This window comes from Macaca thibetana, chromosome 2 (genome assembly GCF_024542745.1).
Source record: "Macaca thibetana thibetana isolate TM-01 chromosome 2, ASM2454274v1, whole genome shotgun sequence".
In the NCBI taxonomy this organism is placed as follows: Eukaryota; Metazoa; Chordata; class Mammalia; order Primates; family Cercopithecidae; genus Macaca; species Macaca thibetana.
Window position 1 is genome coordinate 93,134,788 of NC_065579.1, and position 16,630 is coordinate 93,151,417.

The 16,630-nt window shown below is 40.6% G+C and overlaps 1 protein-coding gene across 4 annotated transcripts in view; it reads left to right on the forward strand.

Moving 5' to 3' along the window:
• The first annotated feature begins 1,988 nt into the window (after window positions 1-1,988).
• The window catches only part of WDR48 (WD repeat domain 48), a 46,521-nt gene continuing 31,879 nt past the window's right edge, over window positions 1,989-16,630 (forward strand). For 2 of the 4 annotated variants that reach the window (XM_050778361.1, XM_050778363.1), the window contains exons 1-2: window positions 1,999-2,070; window positions 14,417-14,557. In XM_050778361.1, the coding sequence (XP_050634318.1) occupies window positions 2,023-2,070; window positions 14,417-14,557 (189 nt within the window). In that variant the 5' untranslated portion in view covers window positions 1,999-2,022. Of the gene's footprint in view, window positions 2,071-14,416; window positions 14,558-16,630 lie in introns of all 4 variants that reach the window. The other 2 variants (XM_050778362.1, XM_050778360.1) reach the window with 2 other exon arrangements.

The window sequence follows — 16,630 nt, forward strand, 5'->3', positions numbered from 1 at the left end:
GGACTCTAAGTTCTATGACTATGTGCACTCACCACTGATTCCCCAACACCTAATATAGTGCCTGGCACATATGAGGTACTATTTAATATTTTGTTAAATGAATGAATACATGAATCAGTGAATGAGTGAGCCTGTAATGATGCAGTAATTTACTTCTAAGTTATCACTGCCAGTTTTGCTTAAGCAGCTTTCTGCCATCACAATTTTTACTCCTCTAATTCACATTTCTTTATTAATTTAAGAACAAGTATTTGTCAAGACAACTTTTCTAAGCATTACTTAATATACTAGCACTATGCAACAGAAATTTGTGACCACAGATGTAATTTGAAATATTCTAATATCCATATGACAAAATTTAATAATAAATTTTATTTAGCCTAATATGCCCCCAAACATCATTTCAACATGAAATCAATACAAAAAATTATTAATGATATTTTACATTCTTTTCTTCAAACTAGTCTTTGAAATTTGGGGGTAGTTTACAATTACGTATCTAAACTGGAACTAGCTATATTTCAAGTGCTCAAGAGCCACAGATGACTAGCAGATACAACATCAAATCCCACAGTGTAGTTCTATAGGATTCACTTTCACTAGAGAGGGCCTGATCACCCTCAGCTCCTATAATTAGTGTCAGTGAAAACCACACTTTCACCCAGAAGGACCTAACTGTTCTAGTATAAGAGATGATTTAAACTAGAACTGGGTTTTCAGTTCAGGGTTTGGAACTGAGTTGTCTCTGGGAACAATTTTAGCTGATGTACCGTTTTCACCTTCCTGTAACATCTTTTTGTCTTTTTTTTTTTTTTTTTTTGAACTTTTTAAGTTCAGGGATACAAGTGCAGGTTTGTTATATAGGTGAACTTGTGTCATGGGGGTTTGTTGTACAGACTATTTTGTCACCCAGGTATTTTTTTTTTTTTTTTTTTTTTTTTTGAGACGAAGTCTCGCTCTGTCCCCCAGGCTGGAGTGCAGTGGCCGGATCTCAGCTCACTGCAAGCTCCACCTCCCAGGTTCACGCCATTCTCCTGCCTCAGCCTCCTGAGTAGCTGGGACTACAGGCGCCCGCCACCGCTCCCCGCTAATTTTTGTATTTTTTTAGTAGAGACGGAGTTTCACGTGTTAGCCAGGATGGTCTCGATCTCCTGACCTCGTGATCCGCCCATCTCGGCCTCCCAAAGTGCTGGGATTACAGGCTTGAGCCACCGCGCCCGGCCTGTCACCCAGGTATTAAGCCTAGTACCCGTTAGTTATTTTTCCTGATCCTCACCCTCCTCCCACCCTCCACCCTCCAAAAGGCCCCAGTGTGTGTTGTCCCCCTCTTTGTGTCCATGCGTTCTCATCATTTGGCTCCTACTTACGAGAACACGCCGTATTTGGTTTCCTGTTCCTTTGTTAGTTTGCTTAAGGAAACGGCCTCCAGTTCCATCATGTCCCTGCAAAGGACATGATCTCGTTCTTTTTCATGGCCCCACTTTTTATCCTTTTAATTTAAATGGATTATTTGCTCTTCCCGAAGATGGAGGCAATCTCCTTTGCAAGGACTTCTATTCTTCCCCCTTTGAGGCCAAGATACAATTCTCCGCATTTTTAGGTACTTAATAGTAAATCACTTGGTTCCCCTGCTTGTCTAGGAAGGGTTAGGAGATCGTCCAGCGCCATGTCTTGCACTGTTAATTCTTTCAGTGCTTTCATTTCGCTTGGACCTCTCGGGGAGGGCCTGGAAAAGAGAGCAAGCCAGGGTCTAGGGCCACACAGAAGTGGATTTGGATTGCTCACTCAGCCCTGAAAAGCGGCTCTCTCCCCATCAGTATTATACTTGCACAATGATTTTGTTTTTAGGTGCCTCTACCTCACCACGTGGCTACCGGCCATACAGCAACGAACACCACCTAGGAAACACATATCCTGTCTACCTTCAGACCCGCCACTGATCCTTGGCCAAAGGGAAACGGGCAGAACATCCGCCCGGTCTGAGCCACCTCCGGAAGTGACGTCGGAGTGTCAACATGCAAGATGGCGGCCCATCACCGGCAGAACACAGCAGGGCGGAGGAAAGTGCAGGTATGGAAGCCCGGTTCCTCGGCCTTCCGGACGCGGCTGGCAGCTCCGGGCCCACTCCAGCTAGAAGGTGTCCGGGGCCACGGCCGGCCGGGGTAGCGGCATGGGGCGAACGGGGCGGGGCGCGGCCGGCCTTGAGGGGTGGGGCCGCGGCGCTAACGGCTTGAGGAAGGGGCGGGGGTCGGCCTGCGTGGCCCTTGGGGCCCAGGCCCGGGACCCTCGCGGGCGGCGTTCTGAGCCCGGGATTGCTGGTCGCCGCTTTTCTGTAGGAATGGACTTGCGGGGTCGGGATAGGCTAGTTCCCCGCCCACTTGCCTCCCTCTTCCCCTGCCTTTCTTCGAAGCGCTCTGCCCTCGCTGCGTCTGAGCGGAGGCCTCCAGGGGTTTCCCGGGAGGGTGGGCGTTGGAGGAGTGAGCGGCCTGTGCGGGGGCGTGGCGAGGCGGCGGAGCATCGACGGCCCTGCGGGGTTTCTGCTGAGGATTCCGCACTTGGGAGCCCCCAGCCTTCTCTTATGTTGGAGCTGTCCCCTGGGTAGGTGGAAGTGACATGAGAATGTGCGTGGGGAAATTATAATTTTAATTGGGAATTTAAGTTCGTCTTCACCATTTCTTCACCTTCAGTGTGCATCGCTGAATCTTTATTGTTTGTATAATTTATTGTCCATGTGGTAAAGAGTTGTCTAATCTTACCGTGTGTGTCTTGTGCCTTGTGCCTTTGTGAATTCACTTTTGTTTGGGGTTACGCTTAAGAGTTATTGCCACTTCGGGGAACATCACACACCGTGGCCTGTCGGGGTCTGGGGGAGGGATAGCATTAGGAGAAATACCTAATGTAAATGAGTTGATGGGTGCAGCAAATCAGCATGGCACATGTATACCTGTGTAACAAACCTGCACGTTATGCACATATATCCTAGAACTTAAAGTATAATAATAAAAAAAGTTATTGCCATTTAATATTTTCCGTGATGCAGGGAATAAAAGCCCTCTTACAGGTGTTTGCCTGCAGGTGTATTGTATGTGGTAGTGGCAGTTTGGTGCATTTATTCTTTAAACATTTACCTAGCACTTAGAGTGGCCCCCAGAGGGGAAAAGGGATTGAAAGGTTGTAGGAATAATTTACACCTAGGCTTTCTTTATAAAACACAGCATTATATGGAGTTCTGCAGGTTGAAATCAAGTGTCAGATGAAGGTGGTTAGATAAAGGGATCCTTCAGTAAGGTAATCCCAGCAGAAGGTGGTAGGTTATAAAGTCTTCTGAGTAGTTCACATCTTGGTTTTATTGATCTCATTGATCAGCACAGTGTCTTAAGCACTCACTGTATGTTTGTTGAAATGAGTGAAATTAATGAGTCTAAACTCACTCTGTTAGGTGAGTTTTTCAGTGCATTAGTGATAGGATTTCAGTATCACCAGCATCCAAGGCAGGTAGTGAGAATGTCTCCTCTGGATGGAAATATAACTCAAAATTGTAACCTGATTGTATTACAAGTCTATAACACTATATGGTGGTATGCTTCTCAGGGGAATAAGGGTAGTTCATCAGGCCTTTCAGTTTATTGCATTAAGACTTAAAAGTCCTATTACTGCAGTGTGTTCCCTGCTTGCTTCCTTCCCAGGCCTACCCACTCCCAAAATGCATGCAATAAAGTATATATATTTTAAAAAGACTTACAAGGCAATTGTACTAGTATGGGATGAAGAAAATGTAAATTAACTGCAGCAGGTTTGGAAAACCAATGTTTTAATAGGCTGAATGTGAGCCAGTGCATGTAGAATGAGACAGGTGATGGATAATGCCACTTTTCACTGGTCAGAATAAAAAATTAGAGTTTGCTCTTCCGCACTTAGGACCGTGTTCTTCATAGGTAGCAATCAGATTGGTGAACTGACTTGAAATTATTTCCTATGAAGAACTTTTGAAAGAGCTGTCTGAGATTAACCTGCTGAAGAGAAGATTCAGGTAGCTTTCAGAATTTGTCCCCAAGGTATAGAAGCAGCCTGAGAAGCCACAGGATTGATTTCATCTGAACCATCATTGTCTATGAGGTGTTATTTAAACTAATGAGTGTTCATTGTAAAAATCCCAGCAAACAAAAGTATAGGTTAGAGTTGCCCTCCATGCTTCCGAGAAAGCTGCTGTGGGCAATGTCATGTTTTAATCCTAGACCAGAGTTTATCAACCTGAGCATTCTTGAAATTTTCGTCTGGATAATTCTTGGCTGTGTCTGAGGGAGGGAGCTGTCTTATGCATCACAGGTTCTTTAGCATCATCCCTGGCTTCTACCAACTAGATGTGGTAGCATCTCCCTGGTTGTGACAACTAAAAATGTCTCCAGACGTTTTCAGATGTCCCCTCGAGGGCAAAACTGCTGCTGGTTGAGAACCACTGTTCTGTACCTCTTCCTGCTTGTGTACCTGACTTAACGTGATTTTTTTTTGCTATAAGTGGAGCCATAGTATTCACTGTTTTGTGTCTTGCTTTGTCAAATTTTTAAATAAACACTCCCTTTAGCCCAGAATTCCTTATCTAAAAATATATTCTACAAATTTGCATATGCATATATCTGTCCCTACTTATGCAAGGGTGTTGTGTGAAGCCATTCTTGAATTGCTATAAAGAAATACCTGAGACTGGCTCATTTATAAAGAAAAGAGGCATAATTGGCTCACAGTTCTATAGGCTTTACAGGAAGTATGGTGCTGGGATCTGCTCGTCTTCCAGGGAGGCCTCAGAGAGAGAGAGAGAGAGTCAGAAAAGCAGGTCAACATGGCATATTCCCATTTCCACAAAGGAAATACGTGTTTTAAAAGTCTGTAAGGGTCATAGCAGTGATTATCCCTTTGGGAATAGATTGTGTGATTATAGATAAGACAGGACATGGGATATCTTTTAGTTTGAAGTATACATAACTTTGTATTTTTGAACTTTTTACCACAGTATTTGCTCTTATACATCAAAAAGAAAACTTCTCGTTTTGGAAAAAGCATATATGGGTACTTGCAGTAAAATATACTTTGTCTCCTGACTGTCTCAGACCAAGGGATAGTAGCCCTGAGCTCCTTGTCAAATTGTAGGCCAAGACAAACCCTTGAGACTTAAAATATTGCTAAATAATCAGTGGAGGCCGGGCGTGGTGTCTCACACTTGTAATCCCAGCACTTTGGGAAGCCAAGGTGGACAGATCACTTGAGGTCAGGAGTTCGAGACTAGCCTGGCCAATATGGAGAAATGCCGTCTCTATTAAAAATACAAAAATTAGCTGGCATGGTGGTGCTTACCTGTAATCCCAGCTACTCGGGAGGCTGAGGCAAGGGAATCGTTTGAACCCAGGAGGCGGAGGTTACAGTTGGCTGAGATTGTACCACTGTACTCCAGCCTGGGGGACAGAGCAAGGCTCCATCTCAAAAATAAAATAAAATGATTACTTAAAGAAAATCAGTGGAGATGAGTCCAAACATACTGCATATTAATTATCGACATAATTTTAAATGAGTCCATGTCCTACCATCTTCAGCTTCTAAGAAAACTGGAGATATGAGGGGAGAGGGATAGATTTGTGACTGTGAGAAACATAATCAAATATGTGAATTCAGATACATGATGCAGTGTTTTCTCTGGTAACCAAGATATCAAAGCAAGTCTTTCCCATCCTTGGCAGTCCCTTAGTGTTACGATTTTCCAACAACCTGAGTCTATTGATTGGCTCTCTCTGCCTCCATTTTTCCTCCTGTTATGGCCTCTTCCTTCACTGCTTCATAGTGTTTGGGGAGAAGCTAGAAAGGTTTAGTTACTCTGGTAGGCAGAGTGAGCTCTCCCCCAAACGTTCATGCTCTAATCCCTTGCAAATATGCTACATGATCATGTTACATGCTATGTTACATGATCACGTAACATGTTAATCCGTTGCAAATATGTTATGTCACATGATAAAGGGGATTTTGTGAATGTAATGAGGTTACAGACTTGAAAATAAGGGATTATCCTAGTGGGCCCATTCTAATCGTTCTAATCATATGAGCCCTTTAAAACAGAGGACTTTCTCTAGCTGGAGGCGGAAGCAGGGAGATGTGGTGACAGAAATTTGAGTTGTAAGAAGGACCCAACCCTCTGTTGCTGGAGAGGACCACTGGAAAGCATGAGAAGGAATGCAGGCAGCCTTTAGGAGCAAAGATGGGCCCTTGGCTGACAGTCAGCAAGGAAACAAAACAGAGACCTCAGGGCCTACAACCGCAAGAAACTGAATTTGACCAGCAACCTAAATGAGCCTGGAAGCAGACTCTTTCTAGAGCCTTGAGTAAGGAACACAGATCTGCTGACCCTTGTCAGTTTTGGCCTTGTGAGATCTTATGCAGGGGACTCATTTCAGCCGTTTGGACTTCTGACCTTCATAATTGAAATAATAAATGGGGTTATTTAAAAGCCACTAAATTTGTGGTAATTTGTTACATCGGTAGTAGAAAATCAATGTGATTACTTTCAAATAAAATGATGAACAAGGAAAGATACGTTTATTTCTTGATTGTGTGTACCCTCTGGCACACTACCAATGACTCTAGGATTATTTAAGTGTGAAAGGCAGAAACAGATCACATGAAGTACAGTGGATTATGATCACTATTTTTTGTTTGTTTGTGGTCCCAGATAATTGGACTACATTAATGGTTGGCGAAATTAAACAATGCTTACTGAGCCAGCTGCAAATGCTCCACTGTAACTTAACTGGATACTTGCTGCTGGGAGCTATTCTATTATTTTTCTCCCTGTTAGAGTCCCTTTGATTGACTCTTTCAAAATGTGTATTTTCTACTGAAGGCCAAACTTCCCATTCCTTTGCAAAACTCATATAATACCCTGCTCCCATTTTTTAAAGCAAATCAAGATGTTTGGATATGAATCCTCATCTTCTCTGCCTTAGCTTATACTCTTGACTATCTAAATGAAGTTCTCCCATGACTTTGTACACTCAGTTATTGCTTCTGTCTCTAGTACCTTCTACTTTTATCTTTTACTCCCATCTCTTCTGCCTGAAAAAGCTTGCCTGTATCTTGGGGAAAAAAAAATACTTCACTTAACTTGCTGTCACTTCTAGTTATGCTCTTTCCCCAGCTAAATGCCAAGAGGACTTTTGTGCTGACTACCACATCCTCAGCATTTAGAATAGTGCCTGGCAACAAGTGGGTGCCTAGTCAATATTCGTTGAAAGAATTAAATCCATTTTCTTCTATTTTTCTGTAGCCAGACATTTTAAATTTTTTCTCTGTACTTTAATGGATGCAGTAACAAGTTTTTAAGGTGACATGTCTTGAAACATATCAGTGTATATAGTTTTCATTCTTTGATGACCACACAGAATGGATGTACCGTAATTTAGCCATTTCCTTATTGAAGATATTGCTTTGATTTTTTTCCACCATACTATAATTTGCTTTGAAAAAACCTCCAGAGTTATAAAATAGTAAAGGAAGTGTTACGAAAATAAATGAAAGGACAAAGATAGATAATACAGAATGCATAAGATGAGGGATCAGTTTGAAAGTTCCAGTATCTGACTCATTTGAGTTCAAGAAAAAGCAAAGCAAACAGATGATTATTAATAATGAATACAAGAAAATTTCCCAGCGCTTAAGTGCCACAAATTTCTAGATTGAAAGGGCTTTCTAAATGCACAGCAAAACTAATGATAGAAAAAACAAACAAGGAAATGTCACAACACCGAGGAAAAAGAAAAGATCCTAAAAGCTTAGGGAAGGAGATGATGAGGGAGTGGAGAAAAGAATGAAAATAGGATCCCTTTAAAGCTGTATGAAACAGAATGGCATTGAAATCAGTGGCAACATTGGATGCTAGAGGAACTTACAGCAATGCTTTCAAGAGCTGAGAGAATTGCTAAATCAAGTGTAAATGTGGAGGAAAGACCTTTTCAGGCATGCAGGGACTAAGTTGCCACCCGTGTGCCTTTTCTTATATTACTTTCTTAAGGTATTGGGGATGTACTTCAGCAAAACTGTGGAGTGAACAAAGAAAGGAGGAGGCATTAGAATTCAAGAAACAATGGCTGTAACCCAGAAAAGCAGTAAAGGAAAACACCAAAGGTGACAGCTGTGCCAGCAGATCTAGAGGACAGTCAGCCTAGATTGTAGTGAGAAGAAGGAGGGTTTGGAGAGGGAAGCCTTCTGAGAAAATAAAGGGGTGGGGGTGAGTTCTGTGGCACAACAATTAAAGAAAATTGAAGTTAAAGTGAAGAAAACCATTGAAGAAGGAAAGATTAAAACTCTAGGGAAAACAAAAAGGTCTTTGAGGAAGCAAATGTATTCATAATATAGTACTTAGTAGATAGCCTTACAGTCACAACAATATAGCACTGATTGTTTTGTTCAATTAAAAATAGGGATGTATCTATATTAGAAGAGTAGAGGGAGGAGATATTGAGGGTAATTCCAGAGCTACATCCTAATCTACAGTAGCATGAGTAAATTGATAATGTCTAAAATGGATAAGCCACAAAGTTATAAGATAAGCACAATATTTAGAGAAATGCAGTTAACTATCCAGTAGCAACAACTGAGTTGCAATTAGTTACCTTTAGGGATGAAGACTAGCTGTGGGAGTCTTATCCAGACAGTAAAGAGACTGTTTTTCATTACAGTCATTACTATTTGATTTTCTAAATATAGGCAAGAATTACTTGGATAACAAATGATCAAATTTTAAAAACTAAGTAATATATGTTCTTTGTAAAACATTCAGACCTCATAAAAGAGACGTGAATGAGTGGAAAATTACCATAATCCCATCATTCAGAAATAACTGCTGGTTATTTTATTATTATTTTTTTTTGAGACATTGTCTCACTCTGTCTTCAGGCTAGAGTGCAGTGGCACAATCTCGGCTCACTGCAACCTCTGCCTCCTGGGTTCAAGCGATTCTTCTGCCTCAGCCTCCTGAGTAGCTGGGACTACAGGTGCGCACCACCACACCCGTCTAATTTTTGTATTTTTAGTAGAGACAGGGTTTCACCATGTTGGCCAGAATGGTTTCAATCTCCTGACCTTGTGATCTGCCCGCCTTGGCCTCCCAAAGCTGGGATTACAGGCGTGAGCCACTGCAGCTGGCCCCTGGTTATTTTTATATATGTATAGTCTTCAAAACTTGTGTATTCTGAAATATTTAATATTTTGAAACATTTTTATAATAATGACTATTGTACATTGCTGTGTTGGACCACACATATTTCACTAAAAATATATCATGGCTTTCCTCCCATGTTTATTAGTCTAGACCTCCATCAACTCTTTCTTATTCTTTAGAGACAGGGGTCTCATACTGTTGCCCAGGCTGTAGTACAGTGGTGCCATCATAGCTCACTGCAACCTCAAGCTCCTGGGCTCAAGCAGTCCTCCCACCTCAGCCTCCTAAAGCACAGAGATTACAGGCATGAGCCACCACAGCTGGCCTACATCAACATTTTAAGTGATTGAATAGTACTGTGTTTTACAGATGTGCATGCTAGAATTTATCCAACTAGGATACTTCTAATTCTTTTACATTTTAAAGCGCATATCTTTAGGAAATATCATTGAAGAGGCTGGCCCAGACTGGTTTTGACAGTAATTACTTTCCACCTAGAATGAGAATTCTGACCTTCAGGTTATTCTTTCACTCTTGCCTTAATCAGTCAGATAATCTCCCAGAAGTCTGGATGTTAAGATTTAGATATGCTGCAGTCTCCGTTAAAGGAAATGTGAGCTAGGTAAGCAGCCCTGGGACCCCAGAGAAAGAGAGATTGAGAGAGACTGAAGTTGACATTGAAACTAACTTGGTGCCTAGTGGCTTTGGAAAGCCAATTCATGCAGTGATACTTATGTCTTTTATATGCCAGACACTATGATGGGGACACAGTGGTGGAAGGAACAAGGCAGACAAGTCTCTTGCCTTCTTGGAGCTATTATTCTAATGGAGAAGATACACCAAAAAATATGAATGTGGCCGGGCGTGGTGGCTCACACTTGTAATCCCAGCACTTTGGGAGTCCAAGGTGGGTGGATCACAAGGTCAGGAGGTCAAGACCAGCCTGGCCAAGATGGCGAAACCCTGTCTCTACAGAAAATACAAAAATTAGCTGGGCACCGTAGCAGATGCCTATAATCTCAGCTAGTTGGGAGGCTGAGTCAGGGGAATTGCTTGAACCTGGGCAGCAGAGGTTGCAGTGAGCCAAGATCGTACCACTGTACTCCAGCCTGGGCGATACAGTGAGACTCCGTCTCAAAAATAATAATAATAATAATTTTAAAAAAGAATAAAGAATGTGGTAAGAACTGTTAAATAAGTAGGGTAAGTGATAGGGTCATAACCCTGAGGAGAATGAGATCAGGAAAGGCCTTTCCAAGGAGACCTTTTTCCTAAGATCTGAAGAGTAAGGGTGAGTTAGACAAGATGAAAGCTGGAGAAAGAGTATTGCTATAGGGATTCGAGGGGTGATGAATCTTCATGACACTGGCAACAGTAAATGAGAAGGTGCTGGGATGGGAAAGAGCTTGATGTGTTTACGGAACAGAAAGGAGTTTGGAGTGACTGTCATAAAAGAAGCTGGGGGCAGTCAGTTTGAAATGAGTGTGAGGATGTGGGGTTAGAACTAAGCATTTGAGGAGTTTGAACTTTAAATTTTGTGAAAAACCCTTTGGAAAGTTTCAGCAGAGAAGTGTCATGATTTGATTTTTTAAATGCCTCTTATAAATGATGACTGTATTTCCTGACCTGGGGCTCTGTTAAGATATCTTGTATTCTTGTGTTGAAGTCTCCTTTAAAATACAGACAAACAAACAAACAAAAAAGCTGATTTGAGTAGATCTCAGTTACAGTTAATTGCATCCAAAAGACTTGGTTAAAACAACATCCTTGTAGCGATTTGTGTCTGCAGCCCTGGCCCTTTTTAAAGGACAAATTTCTGGAAATTGAATTTTAAAGAACATTTCAAAGAGTTTAAAACTTTTGTCAGAAAGTGTTTATTTATCCTCAGGGGAAACAAAAATGGCAGTTATTTTTAAAATTTTCCTGTATTATAGGTAAAATAATCTCATATTAATTATGTCTTTGATTATTTATGTGGTTTTTGGCCATTTCTTTTTTTAAAAGTTCCTTTTTGTAACTTTGTTCCTCTTTCTGTTAGAAAATTTGACTTTTTCTTATAAGGAATCTTGTTAAGAGTAAACTTTCTTTCATATTTATTTCATTATTCTCTTAGTCTTGCTCATGTTACTTTTTGACATTCAGAAGGTTTAAGAAAATAACATTGTGATAAAATTCACATACCATAAAGTGCACCCTTTCAAAATGTACAATTCAGTGACTTTTTTGTATATTCAGAAAGTTGTTTATTGGTCACTTAACTCCAGAATGTTTAATTACTCTATGTTCATTAGCAATCACTCCCCATTTTTTAGTTTTTCCTCCTTCAATCCCCTGGCAATTACTAATGTACTTTCTCTGTGGATTTGTCTATCCTAGACATTATATATAAATAGAGTTATAAAATATGTGGCCTGTTGTAAAATATGTGGCTAATTTCACTTAGCATATTTTCAAGGTTCATCCATGTTGTAGCATGTGTCAGTACAGTATATATATGTGTGTGTATATATATGTGTGTGTATATATGTGTATATATAGTGTGTATAGATATTTGTGTATATATATTTTGTTTGTTTTGTCAGTGTGTTTTGTTTTGTTTTGTCAGTTGATGGATATTTGGGTTGTTTGTTTTGTCAGTTGATGGATATTTGGGTTGTTTCTACTTTTGTGGCATTATTGTGAATGGCACAATGCCGTGAACATTCTTGTGCATAGAAAAGGTTTTGACTTGTATTTGGCCAGATCACCATTGTTCTTTTCCTTCGTAAAGATTACCATCTTTCTTGGCATGTTGGAAGAGTTTTCTCTGCCAAGGGACTATGTAAATATTCACCTGTCTTTCAAAATTTATTTTTATGCTGGCCAGGTGCAGTGGCTCACGCCTGTAATCTCAGCACTTTGGGAGGCTGAGGCGGGTGGACCACTTGAGGCCAGGAGTTCAAGACCAGCCTGGCCAACATGGTGAAACCACTATCTCTACTAAAAATGTAAAAATCAGCTGGGCACGGTGGCACATGCCTGTAATCCCAGCTACTCAGGAGGTTGAGGCATTGCTTGAACCTGGGAGGTAAAGGATGTAGTAAGCTAAGATCGGGCCACTGCACTCCAGCCTGGGTGACAGAGCGAGATTCTCTCAAAAAATAAATACAAAAATTATTTTTATGGTTATTAAATTTCAGTCTTTAATTCATAGAAAAGTTCATTTTTGGTTTAAGATGTGGAGAAAGGATATAATTGTTCCTAAAGGAATCACTATAGTTACTTTAGATAATTTTTTTATTATTATACTTTAAGTTCTAGGGTACATGTGCACAACATGCAGGTTTGTTACATAGATATACATGTGCCATGTTGGTTTGTTACACCTATCAACTCGTCATTTACATTAGGCATGTCTCCTAATGCTATCCCTCCCCCAACCCTTCCCACACCCCGACATGCCCCAGTGTGTGATGTTCCCTGCCCTGTGTCCGTGTGTTCTCATTGTTCAACTCCCACTTAGGAGTCAGAAGATATGGTGTTTGGTTTTCTGTCCTTGTGATAGTTTGCTGAGAATGATGGTTTCCAGCTTCATCCATGTCCCTGCAAAGGACATGAACTCATCCTTTTTTATGGCTGCATAGTATTCCATGGTGGAATTTTCTTAATTCAGTCTGTCATTGATGGACATTTGGGTTGGTTCCAAGTCTTTGCTATTGTGAATAGTGCTGCAATAAACATACATGCGCATGTGTCTTTATAGTAGAATGATTTATAATCTTTTGGGTATATACCCAGTAATGGGATCACTGAGTCAAATGGTATTTCTGGTTCTAGATCCTTGAGGAATCGCCACACTGTCTTCCACAATGGTTGAACTACTTTACACTCCCACCAACAGTGTAAAAGCATTCCTATTTCTCCACATCCTCTCCAGCATCTGTTGTTTCCTGACTTTTTAATGATTGCCACTCTAACTGGCATAAGATGGTATCTTATTGTGGTTTTGATTTGCATTTCTCTGATGACCAGTGATGATGAGTATTTTTTCATGTGTCTGTTGGCTGTATAAATGTCTTCTTTTGAGAAGTGTCTGTTCATATCCTTTGCCCACTTTTTGATGTTTTTTTTTTTTTTTCTTGTACATTTGTTTAAGTTCTTTGTAGATTCTGGACATTAGCCCTTTGTCAGATGGGCAGATTGCAAAAATTTTCTCCCATTCTGTAGGTTGCCTATTCACTCTGATGGTAGTTTATTTTGCTGTGCAAAAGCTCTTTAGTTTAATTAGATCCCGTTTGTCAATTTGGGCTTTTATTGTAATTGACTTTGGTGTTTTAGTGATGAAGTCCTTGCCCGTGCCTGTGTCGTGAATGGTATTGCCTAGGTTTTCTTCTAGGGTTTTTATGATTTTAAGTCTTAACGTTTTAAGTCTTTAATCCATCTTAAGTTAATTTTTAACTGGTGATTTCATTACATTAGACAGTTTTACTTCTGGCTGCCAGCCAGCTTATTGACTTTTTCTTAGGGGTAATTGTTTTCAGTTGATCCTCTGTTTTCACAAGGAACAGGCAGAGGTCACCAACAATAATAAAGTAGGGAAAAATGCCCTGAAGAAAAAGGTTATTAGTATGCCATAGGAGCTCAAAACCTCCTTTTGCTTGGCAATTCAGGGAAGGCCCTCTAAAGGAAGTATTGTTTAAATGGAAGCCTAAAGGCTGCAACGAGAGTTAGCCAGACAGGTGGGAGGAAGAGCTTCCAAACAGAGAGGACCGGCATGTGTGATGGTCTGGCGGCACAATGTGCACCAGAACCTGGAGCACAGATGAGTGGTCAGAAAGACAAACAGGGCACTTGAGACCATGTTAAGGATTTACACCCAATCATGAGTCTAGTAGTCAGCAACTGGAGGCTTTTGAGCAGAGTTAAGATACATTTTTAAATAATTACTCTAGCTGCTTTGTGAAAAATGCATTAAAGAGTGGGAAAGGAGTCCAGTTAGGAAGCAGTTGTAGTAGTGTAGCAACTTACTGATCTTGGACTAGGCTATCATTGATAGCATCCTTCTCTTCAGCCCTTTAGTCTTTAAGGAGTAAAATTAAAATTAAATTTGTATTGGATTGAAAAAGTACATATTGCAAAACATGGGATTTTCTGTTTCAGATTGGCCACTAGAAGACTATATTTTATTACTGCATGGCTTCTAACTTTATAAAAAGCATATGTTGACGTATTTGTCAGGTTTCCTATGTTATTCGAGATGAAGTAGAGAAGTACAACCGAAATGGAGTCAATGCCCTGCAGCTGGATCCAGCACTAAATAGACTTTTCACAGCCGGTCGAGACTCTATCATAAGAATATGGAGTGTCAATCAGCACAAGGTAATGCAGGGATTAAAATCTGTACCCAGCAAATTTTGTGCAAATGGCTTTCACTGTGTAATACGACACCTCTTTCACAGTTTCAGATTTAATCTCTCTGATTACTGAGTTATTAGGTACACTCTATAAATACATCGCAACCAGAATTCTGTAAGTCTCTGAGAAAAACCATACCTAGGAAAGTTTCAGAAGTGTTTTAGCTAAGACAAGGACTCCCTAAACTAAGTTTGCCTTAAGAGTTATTTGCCACAAAGGAACAAAGTGATTTGGCTAGTAGGGGGATTACTTTCAACAATTAATTTTTCTGCTTTAAATATGTTCCCCAAAAACCTCCTGGTAACCTTACTAAAAAAAGATTGAACATTCTTTTACATTTATAATTAATCTTTAAAATATTTTATTTTCCTCATTTAAAAGTAATTAGGGTCCTCACAAACCCCACAGGGCCTAATTAGATAATATAAGGTTAGGCTGGGCACAGTGGCTCACTATAATCCCAACAATTTGGGAGGCCGAGGTGAAAGGATTCCTTGAGTCCAGGAGTTCGAGACCAGCCTGGGCAATGTGACAATACCCCATCTCTGCCAAAAAAAATTAAAAATTAGCTGGGCATGGTGGCACACACCTGTAGTTCCAGCTGCTCGGGAAGCTGAGGTGGGAGGATCACTTGATTGAGTATGGGAGGTTGAGGCTGCAGTGAGCCACAATCACACCACTGCATTCCAGCTTAGGCAACAGACCTTGTCCCAAATAAATAAAGATAATATAAAATTGGTGTTAAAACTATGAAGACAACTTGCTGCCCTTCAAAAGTTTCCCTTTCTTAAGCAGGGAACAGGATTTAAATATATATAAAGATAAATCCCCAGGCAAATGGGAAGGAGCCCTTTTAGTATTTTGTTAGAACGCTTATATTGTGAATGACATAGAAAAAAAGAAAGAGGGAAGAAAAGAAGAGCGTTTATTGATCTTCTAAGTATGTGTCGGACGCTCTTTGCATTTTCATATCCAAAGTGATTTTAATTTTCAATGTCCCTCAAGGTATCTTTAGGATCCATTTTATTTATTTATTTTTTTGAGACGGAGTCTTGTCTGTCACCCAGGCCGGAGTGCAGTGGCGCAATCTTGGCTCACTGCAACCTCTGCTTTCTGGGTTCAAGCAATTTTCCTGCCTCAGCCTCCCGAGTAGCTGAAACTACAGGCACATGCTACCACGTCTGGCTACTTTTTATAATTTTAGTAGAAACAGGGTTTCACCATGTTGGTCAGGCTGGTCTCGAACTCCTAGACTCAGGTGATCCACCTGCCTCTGTCTCCCAAGGTGCTGGGATTGCGGGTGTGAGACACTGCGCCCAGCCAGATCCATTTTCATAGATGGGAAAATGGGCTCAGAGAAACCCATGGTTAAGTGGCTAGTAAGTAACAGAGAATTAGCACCCAACCCAACTTGAAAACCCTAGTGCTAGACCTTGTATTTTTAAAAGTTTGTGTCTTTTTAGCAAGTTTTACAAATCTGATATTCAGTTCAGAAAAAGAACCACTACTTTATGCACCTAGAACTTCAGTCTAGCAGGCTTTGAATTCTTTAGCCAGTGGAAGCAGTGGTGGCCAAATGTCAAAAGCATGAAAAGTAAGAAAACTATGTTTGGCTTTGAAATGCTTTTTGGTACTTGTATTTGAATTGGAATGTCTCCTTTCTGAGAATTCACAGTATTTCAAACAAATTAAGAAAAACCCCCACAAGAACTAACCTGAAGAATCTGGAAATCTGCCTGTCCTGCCCCAAACATCTTTTTTCTGGTCTTCCTTTTATGACAAGATTGAATAGCATTATTTGTCAAACAGACTTGTACAGAGCTGTTCTGTTTGCCCATAAAGTGTCTCAAACTTGCCTGTTTTAGGTGTAGGATGTAACTAAATACTGTTCTTTAAAAGGCCTCTCCCGGATATTAAGCCAGGTAAGAGAAGTAGAATCTTGAATTACCTAATTGAAATGGTGACATGGGTTGTCCTTTCTCAGCCATTGGATTTCATTTTGTCTCTGAAGGACTGTAGGTACCATGAGGAAAACAT